General features: G+C 43.2%; 1 protein-coding gene across 1 annotated transcript in view; it reads right to left on the bottom strand.

Moving 5' to 3' along the window:
* Positions 1–13,791: 13,791 nt before the first annotated feature.
* The window catches only part of LOC308151303 (glucose-induced degradation protein 4 homolog), a 13,257-nt gene continuing 5,195 nt past the window's right edge, over positions 13,792–21,853 (bottom strand). The window contains exons 3-6 of the mRNA XM_080524149.1: positions 16,776–16,883; positions 15,742–15,843; positions 14,998–15,128; positions 13,792–14,128 (exon numbers count right to left, since the gene is read on the bottom strand). Of these exons, the coding sequence (XP_080380275.1) occupies positions 14,065–14,128; positions 14,998–15,128; positions 15,742–15,843; positions 16,776–16,883 (405 nt within the window). The 3' untranslated portion in view covers positions 13,792–14,064. The remainder of the gene's footprint in view (positions 14,129–14,997; positions 15,129–15,741; positions 15,844–16,775; positions 16,884–21,853) is intronic.

The following is a 21,853-nucleotide window of genomic DNA, read 5'->3' as shown; positions in this document are numbered from 1 at the left end:
CCTTCTTGTGATTTTATGCTTTTATGCTTTTTCTAAAAAATAAAAAATAAAAATCTTCCCTTTCCTAACACCTGGGGAGCCACCCCTCCTAAATTTCGTTGTTTGGTACCTGTACTGTAGCAATGACAAATAAAGTCCATTCCATTCATTCCATTCCAAAACAACTTACTTGTAGGATTATGGTTTTCCTCCTCTGATGTAGGTACATTATTCTTAATAAAATAAATGACACAACCTGTTGCTATCATCATCATCATCATCATCATCATCATCATCATCATTATCATCATTACCATATGAATGTTATTAACTAGAGAGGTACAATTTCTGTGGAAATTGTGAAGTGTGCTTGCCCTGAAATCCATATCGGGGTATTTAACCTAACACTATCCCTTGATATTGAACGTGTAAGTTCAAAACGTAACATATATGTGTGTCGTTAAATCTTAGACCGTTACCATGGTAACCGGGTCTCAAGCCACTGTGTTAGCCAGCTGGACATACAGTACAGGCCAAAAGTTTGGACACACCTTCTCATTCAATGTGTTTCCTTTATTTTCATGACTATTTACATTGTAGATTCTCACTGAAGGCATCAAAACTATGAATGAACACATGTGGAATGATGTACTTAACAAAAAAGTGTGAAATAACTCTAAATATGTCTTATATTTTAGGTTCCTCAAAGTAGCCACCCTTTGCTTTTTTGTTGTTAATAAAATAAAATAATGTTGTTAATAAAATATATAATAATAATATTAAATATATATACTGTATATACAGTATAACATATTATTATTAACACATATTATATTTAATATTATTATTATATATTTTATTAACAACAAAAAAGCAAAGGGTGGCTACTTTGAGGAATCTAAAATATAAGACATATTTAGAGTTATTTCACACTTTATTGTTAAATACATAATTCCTATGTGTTCATTCATAGTTGTGATGCCTTCAGTGAGAATCTACAATGTACCAAATAGTCATGAAAATAAAGGAAACGCATTGAATGAGAAGGTGTGTCCAAACTTTTGGCCTGTACTGTACCTTGTCGGTCTTGTCAGTTGAGCTTAGTTTGGTTGATGTGAGAACTGCGGCCAGAGCCACCATGGCTACCGTGAGGATCCCACACCACACCTGCATCAGCAGCAGGGATCTAGACGAATGCTGCAGACTCCCCATTCTCTGACAGAGGGACACACAACTGGCTATGAGGACCTCACCAATAGGGCAACAGATTACATTGTGAGTGTCAAATATTTGAGCACAAACTACCCTCTACTTTGGGATTTCACCTATGCTGGGGGTTCCCCTTTTTGACCACAATGTTGCCCAGTGTAATCTAAGTGGTGGTTTGCATCTCTGTTGGTCTAATAATCAGAGGCTCTCTAACAACCTGGATGAATAAAAGGTTCAATAAATAAAATGAGAGAGAGGGAGAGATAGAGCTAGATAGATCACATGTTCTGAGTAAGCCTGCTTGACCCATATCTGCATGTGCTGCATAGCCAGTCGTTGTCAGGCCAACATTACATTAATGATGGAAGGTTGAGATTGACGTGAGGCCACACTGGTTGGCATGACAACAACATAAATGGGAGCTGGCTAATAGCACATAATCAGATCTGGGGCAACCGATCTAGCAGAGAGTTCAGTGATATGGCAATAGCAATCTGGGTTAACATAAAATCTTGGCATGCATAGTGAATGAGAGAGAGTTTCTGGAATATCCATGACTGGACTGTCTATCATGCTGCAAGGTCTAATACAAAATAAAGCACAGGGTTGTTTGAGCATAAGTTTCAAGTCATTTTAATATTTGTACTTTATCAGATGATGAATGGGATGTAACAGATTTTACATTGCAGCATATTTCACCACATGCACCTCATACTCACTTCAGTTAGGAATTTCACATCATGCAAATAAAAATTTAAATACACATATAGCCTAATGGACCAACTGTCAATAGTTTGCTAACACAACTGAATACAGCAGAATTACATGAAAATAAGCTCCAACTCACCTAGTGTGTCTTATAGTGTCCGTGTACAAATAACTCTGGCTGCTACATGACTTTGAGAGACATGATCAATGGACAGGATTTCCCCCTCTTGACAGGACCTTGTAATGAAGATTCTATTTTTTTGTTGTGGTTGGAAAGAAAAGAGGAGGGAGGGACGGCATCATGAACAAACACACACTTCAAATTGGACCCTTATGAACACTGTTCACGTTTGATATTAGTTGTATGAATGAATGGACTTTATTGTCATTGCTACAGTACAGGTACCAAACAACGAAATTTAGGAGGGGTGGCTCCCCTGGTGTTAGGAAAGGGGGAAAAAAAACACTTTTAGAAAAAAAATCACAAGAAGGGAAGGAGCTGGTTTACATAAATAAAGGCTATGTACACTATCCACTGTACTATACTGTACAGACAGACGACTAGGGTTGTCATATTGCACAATAGTATTATTCCACATTTATTTAAAGTGTCGCAGTTTGCAGGCTTGAATATATAATATAATTATATATTAATATATATATTACATTCATGTATCATATATTTCATTCATTTTATTGAACAACTGAAAACTAAATCCAAATGTGTCACTTTATCATGTTCTATATTATTGAGATTTCAAACCTTCCTACAGAGGAACCAAGGTTGATAAACTGTCAATCTGTTCTTTAGACTGTCCCTGTCATCTCTAACTGTAAATCGCTTTGGATTAAAGCGTCTGCTAAATGGTAAAAATGTAAAATACCTCACTTACATCACTGAACTCAGTATTGACTGTGTGTGTGTGTGTCCTAACAGGAGAGAAGCAGAGACCGGAGGAGGATATGAAGTCATCTCCTCTGTCGTAGATTAGATGCACCTGGACACAAACATGATTGTCTAAAACAGCACTGTATCTGATTATAACTCTTATTGTTACTGCACTTGATTCACGGATGGCAGAAATATACAGGAACAAAAATCACGTTTTGAACTTTCCGCCTGACTCTCCTGTGAGAGGGAAACATTGATGATGTCACCAGGTTTTAGCAGTGGTGAATAGTCCTGATGGAGAGGGTTATTCTAGTGGGTTTATAGTCCTGAGGGAGAGGGTTATTCTAGTGGGTTTATAGTCCTGAGAGAAAGGGTTATTCTAGTGGGTTTATAGTCCTGAGAGAGAGGGTTATTCTAGTGGGTTTATAGTCCTGAGAGAGAGGGTTATTCTAGTGGGTTTATAGTCCTGAGAGAGAGGGTTATTCTAGTGGGTTTATAGTCCTGAGAGAGAGGGTTATTCTAGTGGGTTTATAGTCCTGAGAGAGAGGGTTATTCTAGTGGGTTTATAGTCCTGAGAGAGAGGGTTATTCTAGTGGGTTTGTGTGATTCTATTGTTTCTGTATCAGTAGGGAGAGAAACTGTTCTTGAGAACTAAATTGTGTGTAAATCTGTACAATAGGTGGTTTAAAGTAATTTTTTATATGTTTTTTTTTTGTGGTAATATTACTCAAAATAAATGACAATACCATGTCCATTAAAACCCTCATCTTCAGTGTGTTTATTAATCTTGAGAACAGCATCGATCTGACCATCACGTCACAGTCAGAAGTGTCCATCATGATCACATGGTAATAAATAAACGTCCGTAGTATCAGGCTGACAATGTCCTTGCTGGTTCAGATGGAGGTCAGTGTTCCAGGGTGATGTCACCATAACAACAGAACCAGGATCTACACACACACACACACACACACACACACACACACACACGTACTTACACACGTCAGTGTTCACTAGAATGCTTAGAGGCGCTACTTCTCCAGCCCTGACTTCACATCACAACACTATTCCTGGTGAAACATCTCCATCTACCAACTCCACTAAAACGACAGACTATTTTATCACTGCTAAGATTCTAGTTTTTTTCAGAACAATGAGGATGGTTTAGCTCAAAGTGATAATGATTAAAGCACTTTGAGCTGCAACGTTTGCAGGAAAAGCGCTATACAAATAAAAAAAGTTATTATTATTATTATTATTAAAGTGGAGCTGCAGCGCCATCTGCTGGCCACTGCTGGTACAACCACCACTGTGGTCACTGAGCCGTTGTGACATGGAGCAGGTTTACGCGCCACTGAAATGGAATGGAATGGACTTGATTTGTCATTGCTATAGTACAGGTACCAAACAACGACATTTAGGAGGGGTGGCTCCCCTGGTGTTAGGAAAGGGAAAAAAAAAACATTTTAGAAAAAGCATAAAATCACAAGAAGGTAAGGAGCTGGTTTACATCAATAAAGGCTATGTACACAATCCACTGTACTATACTGCACAGATAGTCAACTAGGGTTGTCATATTGCACAAAAGTATTTTTTCACGTTATTTTAAAGTGTCACAGTTTGCAGGCTTGAAATGTACATGTTTGTGCCTCAGCACTAGCTGCCATACCATAAAGCAGCCCTGCCCCCTCCCATCACGCTGGGAGGTACCCCGGTGGCCTCCGTGGAGTCATGCCGCTTTCTAGGCATGACCATCTCCCGGGACCTAAAGTGGGAGCAGAACACCGAGGTCCTCACAAAGAAGGCCCAGAAGAGGATGTTCTTCCTCCGGCAGCTGAGGAAACTCAGGCTGCCGAGGTCCATGATGGTCCAGTTCTACACGGCCATCATAGAATCCATCCTCACCCACTCCATCATCACCTGGTTCCCTGCTGCAACGACCAAGGACAAGGCCAAGTTGCAGCGGGTGCGACGTTCAGCAGAGAGGGTGATCGGCTGTCCCTTGCCCTCCCTCAACTCCCTGCATGACACCATGGCTCTGAGGAGGGCAAGGAAGATCATGGCTGACCCCTTCCACCCCGGCCACGGCCTCCTCACCCTGCTTCCCTCTGGAAGAAGGTTGCGGCTGCCTAAGGCACTTAAGGCCCGCCACAGGCTCAGCTTCTACCCCTCAGCCGCCAGGCTGTTAAATGACTCTGGCTTCCCCCCCCCCCCCGCCCCCAAGTCTGCCCAGGACTGAACTGGACTCTGTAAAAAAAAACTCTGCACTGCACTTTACTTTATACCGCACTATCCAATGCACTGTTGTCTGTCCTGTGTTGTTGTTGTGTTGTCCTGTTTTTTGATATGTGAAAAAAGTATAAACGCACTTGCTGTGGTGACGAAGCAAATTCCTATATGTGTAACGCATAGTGGCAATAAACGTTATCTCAATCTCAATCAATCTCAATCTCATACAATCCGTCCGTACTGTCCTGGGCCCAGAACTTAGGCCTTTTCTGTGTTCAGGGCCTTGACGGCCCTGTGGTAGAAGCAGTTCTTCAGTCTGTTTGTCTTAGCGGCCGGGGTCCTGTACCTCCTGTTCGAGGGCAGCCTGACAAAGTGTACGTGCCCAGGGTGGGTCGGGTCCCTGGAGATCTTGGAGGCCCTCCTGAGACAGCGTGTGTTGTACAGCTCCTCCAGAGAGGGGAGGGGGGCGCCGGTGATCTTCTGTGCTGTTCTCACGACTCTCTGTAGCGCGTTTCTCTCCGCTGTTGTGCAGCTGTGGAACCAGTTGGAGATGCCGAAGGTGAGGATGCTCTCCACTGCGCCGTGGTAGAAGGCCACCAGTATCTCCTGCTTGTTGTGTTCTTTCCTGAGGCATCTCAGGGTGTATAGCCGCTGTTGTGCCCTCTTGATGGTGCCTTTTGTGTTGTCCTTCCAGGCCAGGTCATCCCGCATGTGATGTCCCAGGAATCGGAGGGTTGAGACTCTCTCCACGCTCTCTCAGAGTTGAGAAAGGACAGAGTTGAGATGCATTTTCTGACCTTCAGGTCATTGACAGGTCAGTCAGTTTATAATCCCAGCCAAGCATAGCCTGACACGGCTCAAATAAAACCACATCTTCTCTGTTCCACTGGCGAACTCAGAACGTATCTTGCTTTCAACAAACCGGAGCTATAAAACCGGAGATAGAAAGGCGCATACATTCTCCCAGCAGCTATTGATCATCATTGATAATAATAATAATAATAATAATAATAATAATAATAATAATAATAATAATTATAACCTTTGTTTGTATAGCACTTTTGCTGCAAACGTTGCAGCTCAAAGTGCTTTAACATATAAAAGCATACAGCATAAAAACAATAATAAAACAATAGTAAAACAATAGTCAATGAGTCACACAATAATGACTTCTGCTCTCCAAGGCTTCTCTCACAAAACCCACTTCAGTAAATAAAGAGGCAGATTAGACTTTGCTTGCTGCTAACCCTAACAACATCATTGTGAACTGCAACAGCGCAGAGAAACAATTTGATGGTGACAAACATTTTTTTATGTTTTTAAATATATACATATGTATATATATATGTTACTGTTTATATAGTATATATACAGTAATTAGTACTGATGCTACTAACGTTACGAACGAAGCTAGCGAGCTAGCAAGTCAGATGAGGGGTTTAGCTCTGTTGCCATGCCAACCAGGTTACCGTAGTAACGACCCTGCTTTGTTGCCATGCCAACCAGAGTACCGTAGTAACGACCCTGCGTCCCTAACGACGACGCTGAAAGATTTAGCTATTTTCTAGATGGAGGCCAGAAAAATAAAAGCTAATAATAATCTGATAGCAACTATTGATTATCATTGATAATAATAATAATAATAACAACTTTATTTGTAAAGCGCTTTTCCTGCAAACATTGCAGCTCAAAGTGCTTTAATCATTATATCATCTTAATTTAATTATTTTGTAATTTAAATGCAATATTAAAAGGATGGGTTTTTATCATCTTCATTTAATTATTTAGTCATGTAAAGGCAATATTTAAAAGATTGATGACCCTGACAGGTCAATGACCTCAATGAGCCTGTCAGACAGTCAGTTACAGAGCAGAGGAAACCATGTTAGATAGTGAAGTCTAACTAATCCTATGTGATATTTACCTTATCTTATACTACACATTAAGTAGTCCAGTGGTATAATAATAATAATATAATAACTTGTTTTATTTGTATAGCACTTTTCCTGCAAACGTTGCAGCTCAAAGTATACAATATATTAGTAAAATATATTGTAACAAGGCTATTATTATACATCTATATAATAATAATTATTATTATTATTAATTAAACATATTTTTTACAAATAAAAACTGGCAGCATTTTGAGTCCCACATGAGTACCACACCTTGTTCTATCTAGTCCAACATCTACAAGTCCTCAGGTGTGATTTCACTGCTTTATTTTCCCTCCAAGCAGAAACGGTTTGCACTAGCCTAATAGTTTTTTCTTAAAAATGTGCAGCTCACATCAGTGCTCTGGTTGGATGAGAATAACGCAGAGGTCTGAGGAGGAGGAAACAGTCCCTCGAACACGGCTAAACTCTAATAACTTGAGACAGAACCACAATTTTTAAAAATGATTTCTTGGGAATAGTTTTATTGCAAAGTTGACTGCATTATGAATTAATTTCCTCATCAACGCACTGAAGCTTCAGTAACTCAAGAAACTCTTTCATAAAATCTCTCTCCACGCTTGGAGGCGAACGTCCTCAAAGACAGCTTCATTCTTTAGTCAAAACGAAAAAAGAAAAGAAAGAAAACGACCTCTTTGTGAACACATCAACTCCTCACAGAGTGGTTATATATAATCATATAGTCCATTGCATATATCACCACCGTTCTTTACACTTTAAACTCAGAGCTCACTGGAAATAACTGACATCTGTCCGTTATTCGTCAAGCTAAAACATCATTCGCACTCTCAAACTTTGTTCTTAATTCCACACAACATACAGACTGTTCATTTCATATATTTTTGTATTGGCCTATTTCATGTCTTGAGAAATCGCATGGCCATGAACACGGTTCACAGACAGAGACAAAAGAAGAACATTTTCAAATCCGTCTCATCTGTCTCAACCGTCCTCAGAGAGCATCGGTCCGCCCCGTGGGCTCCAAGGGAACAAGGGAACTCCCCAAATCATCTGACCAGAACGTCTGTCTGTCCCCAGGTCAGCTGGGAGGGTCTCCCTCCCTCCCCCCCTCCCCGTGGCCTGTCTGATGAGGTAGGTAGAGTCGTCCACCTCCCTGGTCAACACACCTCTTAATTCCACCTCAGTGTGGAAAGACTTGTGGAAGTTAAAACGATTGTTGGGTGTGTTGGTGTGTGTGTGTGTTGTGTTCTCTTCAAACGACGTCATACAAACATGCTTTCTCACAACTTAAGTGTCCGCCTCTCTCTCTCTCTGCGCCCCAGACAGGAAGGAGGAGCAGATAGCAGCTGTGGACTATATGAGCGTGTGTGTGTGTGAGGGTGTGTGAGTCATATAAAACGGTGCTCCTCTGTACAAACAAACATATATTTTTCTTTTTTACATTTAAGGCAGAAGGTTTTTCCTCAGGGGGGTTTTCGTTCACATGACCGTGTCTTTTTTCCCCAAAACACACGTGTTGTTGTCTCTTCACACATCACAAAAGGTGCATGTTTTAGTATATATATATATATATATATGTGTGTGTGTGTGTGTGTGTGTGTGTGTGTGTCCTCCATGTGGGCTGACTTGTCTCAGGAAGATAAAAGATCAAACTTAACGTTGCGTAAAAGTTGCAGGTGGGAAACACACCTGTTGTGCATTGTTAGAATTAGGAGTCATGTGACCAGCGCGCCTCTCTCTGTCTGTCTGTCTGTCTGTCTGTGTGTGTGTGTGTGTGTCTCTCTCTCTCACTCTCTGCTCTCTCTCTCTAATTTTTTTCTCTCTCTCTCTCAAACGGTAAATACACAAAATGGAAATCATCAACAATATTCATCTTCAATAAATACTCTGGTGGCATAGTGTGTGTGTGCGATGCATCATCATCATCATCACCCACGTCATAACAACAACAACACTATTTTAAAAAGAAGTTAACCTCGGGGGAAATAGAACACGGGAAGGAAGCGGTGGGCCGCTGCTCTGGAGAGAGTCTCTGACTTGCATAGAGAAATGAAGCGTGAGGAGGAAGTAGAGGGTACCTAGTGACCACTGGCGGACTCGGGGGGGGGGGGGCAGGGGGGGCGACCGCTTTAAGTGCCCTTTTGAGTGGCAAAAATGCCATTTTGAGTGGTGAAAATGAGAGGACGTGCCCTATTGGTGCCCCTCCAATGGTCTAAACTTGACCATGTGCCCCCACAGTTGAAAAACGTCGCACTAAAGTGCCCTTTTGAGTGGCAACATTAGAGGATGTGCCCTATTGGCTGCCCTTCCAATGGTCTAAACTTGACCATGTGCACTGATGGGGTCCCATGTTGTGCAGTAGGTGCCCTTTTTTTCTTTTCGCCCCCTCTGCCCTTCAAACAGCCTGAGTCCGCCACTGCTAGTGACACTCAGGAATGATCAATTTTGATGGATGACCTTTGACCTGACCCCTGTACATATGTCTGGACAACAGTGTCTTAGTGTCTGGTTTGACTGGGAAAACAATGGGACTACTCAACTATTAACCATCATTAATTATTTCTGATTTGTTACAGACTATTGTTTTCCATTTGACCCCTGGGATCAAAGGAGCTTGTAAGCCACCCTGTGTTATTGTATTACCCTCCAACACCACCAGGGGGCGAGGGGGGGTTAGCTGGCTTCACTGGGAACGACAATGCACCGTAGATGGAGATGTGTAGTCCTCTCTAATATGGTTGTAATTTGTTCTATTTTTATGTAACTAGAGATTTTAGTGTTTAATATTATGCCGAATGTAAAACTGTATAAATGTATGATATATTTTAATGTTTGATATTTGTAATTTAAAGTATGTTAAATGTTATTTGTAATATATATTTTAAATAGTGGACCCCACTAAAAGTAGCTCATGCCTATTGGGTATAGCTAATGCAGATCCTTCCAATAAATAAACAATGGGAGGACTCTTAACACCAGGGGGGGCTAACCCTAACCAGAAAACAAGACCTGCTATAATATACATCTTTTCCAGATGTGGAAAACCAGACACCCAAGACAGTATTGTTCAGGCATCTGTAACAGGGGTCGGCCAGGGGGTCAGGTCAAAGGTCATCCATCAACCTTCACATTCCTGAGTGTCGCTAGGTACCCTCTACTTACAACTAGCGTGAGGCGCCGAGCGGTCGCCTGGCAGAGGGAGGCAGGGGGGAGGCAAGGGGGAGGCAGGGGGGAGGCAAGGGGGAGGCACGGGGGAGGCAAGGGGGAGGCAAGGGAGGAGGCAGGGGGGAGGCACGGGGGAGGCAGGGGGGAGGCAGGGGGGAGGCAAGAGGGAGGCAGGGGGGAGGCAAGGGAGGAGGCAGGGGGGAGGCAAGGGAGAGGCACGGGGGAGGCAAGGGGGAGGCAAGGGAGGAGGCAGGGGGGAGGCAGGGGGGAGGCAGGGGGGAGGCAAGGGGGAGGCAGGGGGGAGGCAAGGGAGAGGCACGGGGGAGGCAGGGGGGAGGCACGGGGGAGGCACGGGGGAGGCAAGGGAGGAGGCAGGGGGGAGGCACGGGGGAGGCAGGGGGGAGGCAAGGGGGAGGCAGGGGGGAGGCAAGGGAGAGGCAGGGGGGAGGCAGGGGGGAGGCAGGGGGAGGCAAGGGGGAGGCACGGGGGAGGCAAGGGGGAGGCAGGGGGGAGGCAAGGGAGAGGCAGGGGGGAGGCAGGGGGGAGGCAAGGGAGAGGCAAGGGGGAGAGAAGCCTTCTCCAAACAGGAGCAGCTTGGAAGTCTGCTAGCAGTCAGTTAGCAGTCCCTTAGCAGTCAGTTAGCAGTCCGCGCTTATGTCTGTGTGACTCCCTCCTCCTCCTCCTCCTCCCTCCTGACGCTTGTGCCACCCACCCCCACCCACCCACCCGCTCGCTCTCGCGCTGATCCAATAGCTAGCTAGTTTTTTTATTTTTTATAGAGTGACAGCTGGTTAACGTCAGGCGTTTGAGGAGACGGGCGGGTGGTGTTGCATACCAAACCCACGTCTTCTACCAGACGTCTACCTCGCATCGTCGACGAGGAGTCGCGGTTATCGAACGTCGATTCCTAGTAGTGCAGTGTTTCCCCTAGGTTTGCTGCCTTGGGGGGGTGGCATGGACCGTGGCATGGACCCCCCCCCCCAGGGGGTAAGACCATGCCTCATACCAGCGTCATGTCCAGGGGTGTACTTGTACATTAAGCCGCCTCACGCTACGGAAACAGGAGATAGGCTCCTGCCCTATGGGCCATTAGGCTCCAGAACCACCGGTTCTCAAGGCTACTTACTTATGTGGTCTTGACTACCTGTCCACTTTCTCACCTGGTTCTTGCTCTCTCTCTCTCTCTCTCTGGTGTGCCGACACCATCCAGCTCTCTCTCCTTCTCTCCCTCCCTATCCTCCTCTCTCCCTTTTGCTGTCAACCAAAAGGTAAACAAAACAGCCAGAGTATTTATAATCTAATAAGAGGCATAAATTGATCCATATCAATTTATAACATAATTATAATTGAATATTGGATTGCTGTGGGCAATCCAGTCAGATAATGTCATTTTGACTTTACTCTCTCACCTGAAAAAAATTCGTATGTCCAACTAGAAAAAACAGACATTTCCAATGCTTCAATCAACTGTCCATGTACTGTAAATATGCCATTATGGTATTACCATGAAGCCCAACTCTAGCAGAATAAGAAAGATAGTATATCTACTTTAAGTAAAATAATAAAGTGCCTCCAGTTAGCTCTTTAGCTGGCAAGTGTACAGCAGACTAGCTCATCTCATCACCTCTGAGCTAGCTAGCTTGCTAGTTCTTTGACACTATTTACACTATGGAACTATAGTCAGACACTTTCTAGTCACAATAATAACGACCAATTTTAACCAACTTTCTCTGTCAGAACACTCAGCAATTATATTTGCTAACGTTTCAACTTGCTTACTTTCAATCTGCAGACATCACAGCCGGCAAAAACTCTCGCGTCTCGCGCACACACTTGCGCAAAATCTTGTATTATTCTCCAGCACTGGCACAGCGCGAAGTGTGGAGATAGGTCTGGCTATGCGAGACTACGGCGGACTAACGTTACCAACGAGCCCATGGGCTTGCCACTCGCCGGATTCGGGTTGGGTGCGTTTAAAAAACGCGGATATTTTAGCCTGCTTCTTCTTCTTCTTTCGTGTAACGTCAGAGGTCCAACTCGGTGTCGCGTAGCCATGCCCGCATCTCTGGTTCTAGGTCGAAGAGGCTGGCTTCTGAGGGTGGTCTATATAAGGGGCAGATGGTGATTATGTGGTCGGCGGTCTGCTCTGGGTCACCGCACTCGCATGCCGCACTGTCCGCCAGGCCCCACGCCTTCATTGATGTCTTAAAGCGACCGACACCAGTTCGTAGACGGTTCAGTGTGGTCCATTGCCGGCGTGGTAGGTCGTCTCCTCCAATGGCGCCATCTCCTGGGTCCCAGATGTAGCGGTGGATTCGGGAGGGCCCGGCTGACTCCCACTTCTGCTTCCAAGCTGCTGCCAACCATGCATCTCTGGAGATGTCCTCAGAGGTGGAGTTGAGCATGGCTTGTGCTGCCTTGTTGTAAGGGTGGCGGGTCTTGAGTCTGCTTGGAGGTGCTGGTGTTATGCAGGATGTGCCAGTCATGCTTTTGTGCCTTCCTGGCCAGGGCGAGGGTGGCAGCCTCCCGTCGGAGGCCGGCCGGTGCTATTCCCGCGAGGACTGGCAAGAGGGACACAGGGGTAGGCTTCAAGCATCCAGTTATTATTCTGAGGGAGGTATTGATAGCCACGTCGACCTTTCTCGCATGAGGGCTTCTGCTCCAGACTGGGGAGCAGTATTCCGCTGCAGAGAAGACCAGGGCTTGGGTGGATATTCTTAGCGTCTTAGCGGAGGCTCCCCAGGTTGTACCAGCAAGGCGGCGGATCAGCGCGGCCCTGGATGTCACTTTGGCCTTGACGCTTGAAGGATAATGTCCGATCCAGGCGCACTCCAAGGTACTTCGGGGCTTGCTGGACCTCCAGACATTTGTTGTCAACGCGCACCTCAAGTTCCCTCCTGGCTTCTCTGGTGCTAAGGTGGTATGCCGCTGCGACTGTCTTTCCGACACTGAGTTGTAGACGCCACCTTCGAAGGTATGCTACCAGTGTGCCTATGTCTACGTTAAGACCCTCTTCCATCGCCTTCCACGTTGGTCGGCTCAGCATGATGGCAAGATCGTCTGCGTAGCCATACTTTCTAGATGCTGTATCAGGTAGGTCGTGGATGTAAACGTTGAACAGCATCGGCGAGAGAACAGACCCCTGCGGTACCCCGTTCCTCAGTCTTCGGAGCCTACTGCACTTAGCCTGCTTGTCAGATGTTTGGTGTCTACGTCCGTAATAATTCCTCTTTCTTGGGGGGGCGGGGGGTTCCGTTAGGAGGGCGGCCCGCCCCCCCAAGGCAATGGTAGGGGAAACACTGTAGTGTACAGGCGCAGAAGGACCCCTGACCCCTGTGACATCATCACTAGTCCTTCTGTCTGGGAAGGTCCTCTCCCCCTCTGACCCCTCCAGCTCTCCTGTCTCTCTCTCCATCACCAGATCCATTTAAAATCACTTAAAATGAAACATCAACGTCCTGCGTACTTCCTCTTACAGCCCCCTCCCCCCTCACCTGACGACCTGACCCAGCCACCCCCCACAAACAACCCCCCCCCCCCCCCCGTCCACACACACACACACACACACACACAAAAAACACTTCAATAATAATTGGCATATCCATTTCGGGGGGGGGGGGGGGGGGGGGGGAAACAAAAAAAACGATTTTCCATCCCCAGCTGAAAAGTAGCTGAGAAAGAGTAGCTTCAAATACGAATCTGAAATAAGAAAAGCGACTTATTACAACCAAGTCCACACTCCTGTCTGGGAGGAGGAGTCCACTTCCTGTCTGGGAGGAGTGTTCATCTGTCTGTGGCTCTGTCCTCTCCCCATCTCTCCCCTCTGCACCGCTCAGATATCGCTCCGTACATCTGTCCATCTTGGCATGACTGGGCACCACACCTCCCCCCCCCCCCCCCTCCCCTCCTCTGTGTCTCTAGGGCATTGCAGACAGAACGCCTCCTCTTCCTCCAGGGGTGCGGGTGTCACCGGAACTCGTAGATGGGCATGCTGTATTCGGGGACGTGGGTGAGGTTGAGAGACTGGTACCTGTGGGTGTCGACAGGACAGAGGGTAAAGGACAATAAAGCGTTAATAAGCTAATAAAGCGTTAATAAGCTAATAAAGCGTTAATAAGTTAAGAAAGGGTTAATAAGCTAAGAAAGCTTTAATAAGTAAATAGTGTTTAATAAGTTAATAAAACGATAAAATAATAAAGCGTTAATAATATAATTACGTGTTAAATGAATTATTAAATTGTTTAATAAGTTAATAAAGTGTTTAATAAGATAATAAAGCATTAATAAGTTAATAAAGTGTTTAATAAGATAATAAAGCATTAATAAGCCAATAAAGTGTATAATAAGTTAATAAAGCGTTAATTAGTTTAAGTGTTTAATAAGATAATAAAGCATTAATAAGTTAATAAAGTGTTTAATAAGTTAATAAAGTATTTAATAAGTTAATAAAGTGAATAATAAGTTAATAAAGTGTTTAATAAGATAAGAAAGTGTTTAATAAGTTAATAAAGTGTTTAAGATAATAAAGCGTTAATAATTGAATAAGCGTTAATAAGCTAATTAAGCGTAAATAATGTAATAAAGCGTTCATAAGTGAATAAAGCGTTAATAAGTGAATAAAACGTTCATAAGTTAATAAAGCGTTCATAAGTTAATAAAGCATGTACCATTCGGAGGTTCTGTGGTAGTAGTAACCATCGATGGTAATAAAGCGTTATTAAGTGAATAAAGCGTTAATAAGTGAATAAAGCGTTAATAATAAAGCGTTAATAAGTGAATAAAGCGTTAATAAGTGAATAAAGCGTTAATAATAAAGCGTTAATAAGTGAATAAAGCGTTAATAAGTGAATAAAGCGTTAATAAGTGAATAAAGCGTTAATAAGTGAATAAAGCGTGTACCATTCGGAGGTCCTGTGGTAGTAGTAGCCCTCGATGGTGGCCGTCGACTTCTGGAAGCAGATGTAGTAGAAGCCGGCGAAGGAAGCCCCGCTGATGTCCTTGATGGTGTGGTCTGGGACCAGGAACTGCTCCTGGGGGCGGAGAGGAAGACGGAATCACAACTGCTTCTATTACATCAACGTACGGATACAAGGAGTCAAGTTCTTGGGTACAGGTTCAACTAGACATTGGCATCGCAGTAGAAAATAAAAAGAGAAGAAGTAGAAATACAAGACAATAATAGAATAAGCAGGATATAAATAATAATCAATAAAGAATAAGCAGGATATGAATGAATGAATGGTCTTTATTGTCATTGCTATAGTACAGGTACCAAACAACGAAATTTAGGAGGGGTGGCTCCCCTGGTGCTAGGAAAGAAAAAATAAATAAATAAATAAATACATTTAAAAAAACACAAGAAGGGAAAGGAGCTGGTTTACATAAATAAAGGCTATGTACACTATCCACTATACTATACTGTACAGATAGACGACTAGGGTTGTCATATTGCACATAGTGGACAACATATGTGGACAACAATCAACAGTAGCTGTATAAACAACAGCGTCAGAGCGTCAATAACAGAGTAATTTAAGTGACTTAATGACGACTTAATAACGACTTAATAACGACTTAATAAAGACTTAATAACGACTTAGAAACGACTTAATAATGACTCAATCATAATGCAGACGGACGCACCTTCCACCTCATGAAGACAAAGTCGCTGTTCTTCAGCTCCTCGTAGTCGAAGTCGTCAGAGTTGAAGCTCTTGGCGTACTGATAAAAGGCCTGGAACTGACCCTGGAACACACAACAACACAGCTCAACACACAACAACACAACTGAACACACACACAACACAACTGAACACTATAATACCCCAATGATTGTAGAGGAACACTATAATAGCCAGTGCTTGTAAAGGGTCTATAATACCCAGTGCTTGTAAAGGGTCTATAATACCCAGTGCTTGTAGAGCAACACTATAATACCCAGTACTTGTAAAGGGTCTATAATACCCAGTGCTTGTAAAGGGTCTATAATACCCAGTGCTTGTAGAGCAACACTATAATACCCAGTACTTGTAAAGGGTCTATAATACCCAGTGCTTGTAAAGGGTCTATAATACCCAGTGCTTGTAGAGCAACACTATAATACCCAGTGCTTGTAAAGGGTCTATAATACCCAGTGCTTGTAAAGGGTCTATAATACCCAGTGCTTGTAAAGGGTCTATAATACCCAGTGCTTGTAAAGGGTCTATAATACCCAGTGCTTGTAAAGGGTCTATAATACCCAGTGCTTGTAAAGGGTCTATAATACCCAGTGCTTGTAAAGGGTCTATAATACCCAGTGCTTGTAAAGGGTCTATAATACCCAGTACTTGTAAAGGGTCTATAATACCCAGTGCTTGTAAAGGGTCTATAATACCCAGTGCTTGTAGAGCAACACTATAATACCCAGTGCTTGTAAAGGGTCTATAATACCCAGGGCTTGTAGAGCAACACTATAATACCCAGTGCTTGTAAAGGGTCTATAATACCCAGGGCTTGTAGAGCAACACTATAATACCCAGTGCTTGTAAAGGGTCTATAATACCCAGTGGTTGTAAAGGGTCTATAATACCCAGTGCTTGTAAAGGGTCTATAATACCCAGGGCTTGTAGAGCAACACTATAATACCCAGTGCTTGTAAAGGGTCTATAATACCCAGTGGTTGTAAAGGGTCTATAATACCCAGTGCTTGCGGTCGACGTCCTCGTCCGCGTCCCACTTCCTGGTCAGAAAGGGCCGCTTCCTGCTTATGATCTCCCCGGCAAAGAACGTGGTGAGTGTGGGATATTCCTGCATGAGAGAGAGAGAGAGAGAGAGAGAGAGAGAGAGAGAGAGAGAGAGAGAGAGAGAGAGAGAGAGAGAGAGAGAGAGAGAGAGAGAGAGAGAGAGAGAGAGAGAGAGAGAGAGAGAGAGAGAGAGAGAGAGAGAGAGAGAGAGAGAGAGAGAGAGAGAGAGAGAGAGAGAGAGAGAGAGAGACAGAGACAGAGACAGAGAGAGACAGAGAGAGAGAGAGAGCATTGTTATCTTCAGGGGAACATTAACCCCACAGGAGTGAGAGGAAGAGTGTCAGGTCAGGGTATCCGCGGTGTCTTGAAAAGTATTAAAAGTTGATAAATCAATTTTGGGAAAATCAAGACCCTTAATAAGTATTAAAAAGTCTTATCATGATTTTATGAGGTCTTGAATTTTGTAGGTATTTTTCTGAATTAGACTCTGTCCAAAGAGTTTGAGTCCTAAAAAACCTTTAGTAAAAGTTTGTGAATTTATTAGTTTTATTAAAAAAACAAAGATGAACCAGAAATTCTGTTGTGATAGTGGTCTAGTCTATTGCAAACAAAAACTGTTAAGTTAAAGGTGTCACTGATGTAAACGGTTACAGCTCCAAGTGGCGGTGAGGTCTGGAAAAATATTGACAAGGTCTATAAAAAGTCTTAGAAAGGTATTGAAATTAACCTCAAGATTCCTGTATATACCCTGCAGGTGGACGACCAAGTCGGCAACCAATCAAAATGTTCTGACTTTTATTTTGAAACACGGAAATACCGTGTTGGCAATTAGGGCAGTCGTTTCTTTTAGCTGCGGGTTCTGTCACACTTGCTGTCTTCCATAGGGAGAGGAGACGACATTACCAGTCAGCTCACACTGCAAATGTCTGGCCAACGCAGTGCAGCGCTAATGTGCTCAAACACACCGCAGTAAGACTCAGACTCTCGGGAAAACAGGGACCAATGAAATGTTTTTACTCACATCAAAACACTGCCCGTCAGCGTGAGATCCCATCGCTATTTCACCTTTCTGCAACTGTAGCTGACGCCTGTTATTTATTTTTATTTTTTTTATTTTTTTATTTAACCTTTATTTATACAGGTAAGAAACACATTGAGCCCCAAGGTCTCATTTTCAAGTGTGACCTGTTCACAGGCATACAACATCCACCACAAACAAATACAATACAAAAACCTGGCCTACATAGTCTAAAAACTCAACTAAAAACTACATAGTCTAAAACTAAAACTAGTCTAAAAAAGTCTAAGATAAACTAAACTTTCCGTCAATATAGACTAAAACTTAACTAAAACTACATAGTCTAAAACTAAAACTAGTCTAAAACAGTCTAAGATAATCTAAAACTAAACTAAAACTACTAAAACCTAAAACTAGACAGCTAAAGATCTAGGGACAGGGAGGGGTCAGTAATGGGCAAAAGGGAGGGTCAACTTAATAGCAAGAACAAATCATGGACTCATCATGGATTAATAGCCATGTCTGTCTCCTATCTCTTCAGCTTCAACTGAAACTCTCTCTGTCTTTCTCCTTCCTGCACCTCCATCTGAAGACAAGCTGAACGCACTTTCAGCAGGGGATCTACCATAGAGCCATGAGATGTAAACATGGGATCTACCATAGAGCCATGAGATGTAAACATGGGATCTACCATAGAGCCATGAGATGTAGACATGGTATCTACCATAGAGCCATGAGATGTAAACATGGTATCTACCACAGAGCCATGAGATGTAAACATGGTATCTACCATAGAGCCATGAGATGTAAACATGGGATCTACCATAGAGCCATGAGATGTAGACATGGTATCTACCATAGAGCCATGAGATGTAAACATGGTATCTACCATAGAGCCATGAGATGTAGACATGGTATCTACCATAGAGCCATGAGATGTAAACATGGTATCTACCATAGAGCCATGAGATGTAAACATGGTATCTACCATAGAGCCATGAGATGTAGACATGGTATCTACCATAGAGCCATGAGATGTAAACATGGTATCTACCATAGAGCCATGAGATGTAGACATGGTATCTACCATAGAGCCATGAGATGTAAACATGGTATCTACCATAGAGCCATGAGATGTAAACATGGGATCCTACCATAGAGCCATGAGATGTAGACATGGCATCTACCATAGAGCCATGAGATGTAGACAAGGGGGCCGTTCCACTAAAGTGGATTAGTATATCGGCGATTGAAATAAATCCGGCGATCAGGCAACTCGGGATTGGAATTCAAGCCTCAGGTGATTCCTCGAACGAGGATCAGGCTTGTGTCATGAGTGTTCACAGAACACCGGCTTAGAAATCTTCGATATGGGCGCGTGCACGCAGACATAAAGAGCCCTGAAGAGTCGATCTGTCGAAATGAAGATACTCCACTCTGCAGGGGTCCTACATTTGCGCAGCATTCCGAATTATTGATCTTTATGAAGACGGAAAAATAAGATGTAAAATAGTGCAATACTGCCGCAATTAACAAGGCGAGGGAAATGGTTTGGCAAGAAATTGCTGACCGATTAAATGCGTAGGTCATACTAGCCCCAGTTATTGTTATATGTTCATATTTTAATAAATGAATATTTACTACTGTGGTGATATACGCAGCAGGCTACAAGCCGTCATATCGTCACAATGGCCTAGTGGTATCGACCGCTGCTATAGTATTTATTCGTCATTTTATATCGGTGGTTCAAAATCCTTCTTCAGACACACTTTTTACTGCATTTCGTTGTCTGAATCTAATCTAAAATCTCATCTAAAAAAGTATGTAGGCTATAAAATTATGGTGCAGGCTAATTTTACAAGAACTGACACGATTACAATGGTGTTTGAAGCCTTTGCATGAAATCTTCGGTTAAATGTAAAAAAAAAAAAAATCACTTATTCAAGTCTCGAACTCGCAACCTTCGGAACTCTAGCTGGTTGCCTTAACCACTGCGCCAGCCAGACCGCTGTGTCAAAAAAGCAATGCAAGTTAATAGACATACCTATTTATTTTATTTTATTTTTTACACTTTTTAATTTATTTATCTATCGATCTATCTATCTATCACACTTTCAAAATATCAGGTTATCTATCTATCGATCGATCACACTTTCAAATTATCAAATTATCTATCTATCACACAGTCAAACTATCTATCTATCTCAGTGTTTCCTCTATATGCATTTATTGGTGGCGGGCCGCCACCAATGAATTTCCTCCGCCACTAATTGATTCAGTCCACTAAGTGCACGATTTCCCCTCAGGCTGCACAACGAGAAAGGTAGCGAGATACTATGAAAAACCCCAGATTGAAGCTAGATTTAGGCCGCTTTCAGACCTACATTTCGTTCCGATTTAGGGAGCAGTAAATTACAATATTACAATGTTGCGACTTAATCGCACCCACACGCGCGAAGCTCGTGGAAAAATCCACCTCTGAACATTTTAGCTGATTAAAATATATCTGATCCTAGATCAGCGCTATAATGGATGTTGACTAAAAGTGCACCTAAATCCACACCCATCTCTCTCTAACCGCTGATCCAAAATCAGATTAATGACATTAAACATTCAGTTGACGACGTGACACAAGGGCTACTCCTGATTGGTCTAAATGTGAACCATCTAAAATATACAAAAAGCTGATCTAGCTAGCTAGGTGCACAAATAAGATATCACGTTAAATAACTTAGAAAAATTAAACGAAAACAGCGACAGATGGATGGATTTTTCAAGAAAAAAGATGTCCCAGACACTTCAAACATTGCTGAAGCTAGCAGTGGCTATGAGCGATCCGAAACTGCATGGCTGGCAGGAGCAAAGGAGCTAGTTGGTGGATCAGCTAACAACGTTTATGGCGGGGTACCACCACCACCAGCTACAACTACAGCGGGAGAACAAGCAGCATCGGCTAGCTGTGTTGGTGTATCAGCAGACATTAGCAAGTCAAAAAACGATTCTTATGTGCCGTCACTTTAGCAACGACACAGTATTGTCAAGGGGAAAAGAAGGGGAGTCGTTTTTTTTATTGACAACGTAATTACATGCTGGAAAAACATGCAGCTAAAATTCAGGGAACATTTGGACAATAAGAGACACATGGGAGAGGTACGGGAAAAACAGGGCTCATGTGGGTGTCATCAAAGGTAAGAGTTGGTTTTCTTTAACTCAGCTGATACTCAGCTGTTTACCGAATGCTCCATCTGACTGTGATTTTACTTGTGTAATGTGGTGGGTTGACATAATTCACGCACGGAACTATGGGTTGGGAGTATTGTTCCGCACGGACAGTTAAGTGCGTGGTAACCCGAGTTGTTTAGTCTGTTCTATTTACTGCTTGAGTGTGTTGTTGACAATCGTTCATGTCCTTCATTAAACGTTTAGTTTTGTCATTTGATACGCCGCCTACGACTCCCGTCTCTCGGCACTACAGTAAACAGTATGAGTAACGTTAGCCGCTTTTGTGCTCTCATGTAGGCCTACTTCGTATTATATTATAGCTGATGATCTTTGTGTGTGTGTATGTGACTGTCAGTCACAAGTTTATATTCTGTATATATATATTTTTTTTTTGCCATCCTCCCTCTAGTTTTGGTTGAAATTAGGTCGTTGTTTTGATCGCGTGATGCGCGCGGACAGGGCTCTCCGCCACTAATGTAAAAATTCCTGGAGGAAACACTGTAATCTCGTAAAAAGTGGGAACTAATATTTCCTAAAAGACACTTGATGGAACTGTCGTTCGGGATATAGTTTCCGCCTGTGAGACAATTTTGACGCACGCATTACTTTAGCCAGCCTTTTAGCCTGCTCGCGACCAGAATAACTCGGGAGGCTATGTTGCATAGCAACCAAACAGCGAATTATTTGAGCCACATTGATGGACCCGAACGCAAGATAAAATTATCGCCGATTAGAACTTTATCGAGGATTAGAAGATAATCGACCTTAGTGGAATGGGCCCATGGTATCTACCA

This window comes from Nansenia antarctica (assembly GCF_963989245.1).
Source record: "Nansenia antarctica genome assembly, chromosome: 2".
In the NCBI taxonomy this organism is placed as follows: domain Eukaryota; kingdom Metazoa; phylum Chordata; class Actinopteri; order Argentiniformes; family Microstomatidae; genus Nansenia; species Nansenia antarctica.
Note: the sequence above shows the minus strand (reverse complement) of the source record. Positions and strands in the feature narration are given on the sequence as shown.